Raw genomic sequence first — 3834 nt, 5'->3', positions numbered from 1 at the left:
TCCGCCCCAGAAGCTGGCCACGCCCCTAACAACAGCACCCCGTCTGGCCACGCCCCTCCCGAGGACCGTCCCTCACTCTCACACGCCGCCCACCAGCCAGCTCCGGCCCCTCCGCCCCCGGTCCCGCTTCTGTGCCCTGGCGGAGCGCCCGGCCGATACAGCGGGCGGCCGAGGACGTCGCATTCCTGACGGGGGTCGGGGCAGGTCTTCCGCTCGCTCCGCGGACCGCTGGGAGTCTCCTCGACGCCCGGGAGGGGCGCGCGGCTGGGGACCCGCGCTCTGGCGCGTCCCCGCGCAGCTCCCGGTCGAGAGCGCGCGTCGCTGGCTGGCTGTGCGGTGCGCGTCCCCCGACCCCCCACCGCGCACGGCGGTTTTTGGCGCCATCCCCGTGCCCCACCCGCCCGTGTTTTGGTACCCAGGTGTGGAATGTGCGCTCGTGTGTCCTCTGGGGGTCGCGTGCCCGTAGGAGTGGCCGTGTTTGGATGGCATGGGAGCGTGTGTGGCCCGGTGTCTGCGTGGCCCATCATGGGAGACAGGACGTGGTGCCCAGGGAGGGCCTCTCGGGGTCAGCCTCCTGGGGCAGCTACCCAGCCTCCTTCCTGCGCGCCCGTTCAGTCCCTGGCCGGCACTGCCCGGCACTGCGGGACTTCCCTCGCTCCTCCCGGGGAGAAGACCCAGGCGGAAAGTGCCCTTCCCCTGACAGGGCCCTGTAGCCCTTGGGGATGGCTCAGGGAAGCCCCTCACCTTGTCCGGCTGGAAGTCGGGCTGCACGGAGACCTGGGCCTCGGGTACTGCCTGTAGGCCGCCCAGCAGCCCCAGCAGGACCAGTCCCATCCACAGCGTGTGATGAGTAGCCATTCTGCTGCAGCAGAGCAGGTGTCCCGGGCCTGGTGCCAGTGGTGTGGGAGAGCGAGGGACGTGTGCGGAAGGTGTGCAGGAGGAGCGGAGGGCCCTGAGGAGACCCCTATTTATGGGCCAGGCTTGGCCTCCACCCAGGGCCCGAGGACAGCCCACTGAAGACTCGTGATGCTGGGGGATGGGGTGGCCGGGCACAGCTGCAGCCTCGTCCCCCACAGGGCGCTTATGCAAGAGGCCTGGGCCTGCTGCCCCGGCTGAGGCAGCGTGGGGTGAGGCAGAGGCCCCTGCCCACTGGTCCCAGAGACAGAGCTGGCAGGGACCTTGCCCACCCTCCTCCTGCTGGCAGGGTGCACCGACCCAACGGCCCTGATAGGACAGAGGCTGTGTTTCTCAGCCATGCCCGCCTCCGAGGCCTCTGGTCACTTCCCGCTGGGGGCCAGGACCCGCATGTCACAGCCCCTACCATCATTCCCTTTCCAAGCCCTGCCACCCCAGAAGGGGACACAAAGCCCCACTTCCACCCTGAGAAGCCCAGCAAGTGAAGTGTTGATGAGAAGCTCAGGCCAAGGTAGAGAAACTTGATCTGCCCTGCAGGGTCCCGAAGGCCAGGTGTGCTGGGCATGGCTTCCCCCATGGCCGGCTGTTGGGGCTCTGATAGTGACCCCTGGGCACCCATTTCAGCCTGGGGCACCTTTGGGCTTGAGCACAGGCCCTATCCCTTGCCAGAGGCCCCACCTTCTCCCAGCAATCCCCCCACCCCGAGTCTGGGCCTCCCCACCCCAAGTCTGGTCCAGACTCCGGAGCACCCCATGGGGCTGTCCTGTTACCCCAGTGCTGCATCCTGCTCCTTGGGCCCCTCCAGCTCGTCGGCCCTGGCTGGGGCTCTGTCACAAGCCGTCACAGGCAGGCACATGCAGTGGGCCCTGTCTGCATTCTGCTGGGACTGAGCTTCCCTGGCAGGCGTGGTGGGTGAGCGCTGCCGCTGGTCTGAAGGTGGGCCTGGGTGGGGAGCTGGGAAATGTATGTGAGAGCAGGAGTGAGTGGGATGGGGTGGGGTGGTGAGCTTCTAGGGGGCCGCTGGCGACCACTGGGGGCTGGAGCCCGTCTTCTTCCTGGATTCTGTGGCCCATCCCTTGCTGGGGGCTCACGGGCCCTGGGAGTGGGCTGGCATGGACTGCTTCCTTCTTCCCCGTTCCCAATGCCTGGGGGTCAAGGAGGCCAGACTGGGGGAGGCGCACGCCCATGTAGCAGCAGCGGCTAGTGGGCAGCACCGGTGTCAGGGCTGGTGGGGGTGGCCGGGCAGCATCCCAGGCAGAGGCCAAGGTGAGGGAGTGAGTCCCAGGGAGCCGGGAGGCACCAGAGAGGTGGGGGAAGGAGGGCAAAAGTGCAGGGGGACCAAGGTAGCCCTGAGAACCCACTCCTCCACCCAGGCCTCCCATCAGCCCCTGCCCGGAGCAGCGGTGTGCTGCTGGCTCAGCTGCCATCTGTGCCCTAGGTTGAGAGGGAGGGTCTGTTGGAACAGATAGGGGTGGGGTGCCTAAACCTAGGACCCCACATGGCCCCCAGGCCTGACTCAGCTACAGAGCTGGGGGTTCCCATCAGGACAAGGGAGGGGCAGGAAGAGAGTTGTGGCTGGGACATCGTCACAAGACTGGCCTCCTGCCCACTGCCAGCTGAGTCCTGACTGTCATTTCACCCTGGTAGAGCTGGTGGCTCACCGACTGGCCTGGCTGGAGGTCCCAACCCGGACCAGGCCAGTCCAGGACAAGAGCGCCTCCCAGTGGTAAGCAAGCCCTGGGGCGTGGTGGCAGGTGGCCCAGGGCAGGGAGACCCGGGACACGTGGCTCTGGGTCTGAATGGCTTCCGTCGGGGCAGGCCTGGGTCACCTGCCAGGGAGGGACTCTGAAGCCTAATGGGGCAAGGTCTTCCCATAGCCAAAGGTGTTCCCAGGGATCTCGGGTGTCCAGCCCTCAAACCCAGTGCCTAGAACAAGGACCAAGCCCCTCCTCTTCCTCATTTTCTAGTGGGCAGCAGAAGGCCCGGCAGGTCCCATGTCCCTTCTCCCTGACCAGTCATTACTGAGACCATGTGGTCATTGGCGCCTGGGGAGCTGGAAGAGCTGACAAACTCATGCTTCGGTTCAGAAACCGACTCCTCAGTCCCTGTGGTCAAGATGGCCAGCGGGAGGTCAGGGACACTCCCCAGACACGGTTGAGTGAGGACCAGTGAGTGGAAGCCGCCCACGAGCCCTGATTCATGGGCGCACCTGGGCTTACCCGAGGGCTGGAGATTCATCTCTCACCACATCCAGGAAGGGCAGGGCACTTGCCAGCTCCTGGTGAACACACGCCAGATTTCTCCCCTCCTCCCCCAACTAGGATTGTGCGAGGTGGGCAGGGGCAGGAGGGGCCTTCACGGAGCTTCTTGCAGCTTGGGCAGGGACAAGGACCCCCTCACTGCACACGCTCTGCAGTGTCCTTCCCTTTGCTCTGAGCTTGGCTGCCAGGCAGGACCTTGGTGGAGCCTGGGGGAGGGCTGGGCAGGAAGGAGGCTGGCCGCCCCACCCCGCTGCTCTGGGAACCAGTTGCTTTGAGTCACAGAATGCAGGGACTTGGCCTCCACCCTAAGAGGTCACTAAGGCCAGCCCCGTGCCTGTGGCCCAGCTGGGGCCCTGGCCGGCATCCTCTGGGGGCAGTGGTGCCCCTATCCAGCGTCCCCACCAATGGTTTGCCCTCTAGGGCCGAGGCTGACCCAGTGACTGGTGGGACCTGAGCTCGACTGAGTGCCCACCAGCCACGAATAAACTCATGGGGACCTCGTGAGCCCCACCCACCTGTGGCCGGGGATCAGCTCCCCCAGCCTGGGACTGGGGAGGGGCAGCCTCTACACTCCACCTTTCAGAGGTACCGAAGCCTCCCAGCCCCAGAGGCTCACTCCTGCCAGAGCTGCCCCACTAAGGATCTTCCATAGGGGAGG

General features: G+C 66.2%; 1 protein-coding gene across 2 annotated transcripts; it reads right to left on the bottom strand.

Annotated features, from left to right (window-relative positions):
* Positions 1-12: 12 nt before the first annotated feature.
* LOC113221467 (collagen alpha-1(III) chain-like) lies at positions 13-3479 on the bottom strand. 2 transcript variants are annotated; one of them, XM_026450793.2, is made up of 3 exons: positions 3125-3479; positions 1686-1869; positions 13-952 (listed from the first exon to the last, which is right to left on the bottom strand). In XM_026450793.2, exons 2-3 carry the CDS (start codon positions 1769-1771, stop codon positions 79-81), a joined length of 960 nt encoding a protein of 319 aa, XP_026306578.1. In that variant the 5' UTR covers positions 1772-1869; positions 3125-3479; the 3' UTR covers positions 13-78. The 2 variants fall into 2 exon arrangements, with proteins under 2 accessions (XP_026306578.1, XP_026306577.1); XM_026450792.2 differs by having other exon boundaries at positions 3135-3475.
* Between the last annotated feature and the right edge of the window lie 355 nt (positions 3480-3834).

This window comes from Piliocolobus tephrosceles, unplaced genomic scaffold (genome assembly GCF_002776525.5).
Source record: "Piliocolobus tephrosceles isolate RC106 unplaced genomic scaffold, ASM277652v3 unscaffolded_24989, whole genome shotgun sequence".
NCBI lineage: Eukaryota > Metazoa > Chordata > Mammalia > Primates > Cercopithecidae > Piliocolobus > Piliocolobus tephrosceles.
The sequence above is the reverse complement of the archived record's forward strand: the minus strand, read 5'-3'. Positions and strand labels throughout refer to the sequence as shown.

What these genes read in the sequence shown, in the direction of transcription:
- LOC113221467 (XM_026450792.2), bottom strand. An exon ending in GAGCAGGATGCAGCACTGGG is followed by an intron (nt 953 to 1,685) that starts GTAACAGGACAG and finishes GGGTCTCCTCAG; the next exon opens with GGCCCTCCGCTCCTCCTGCA.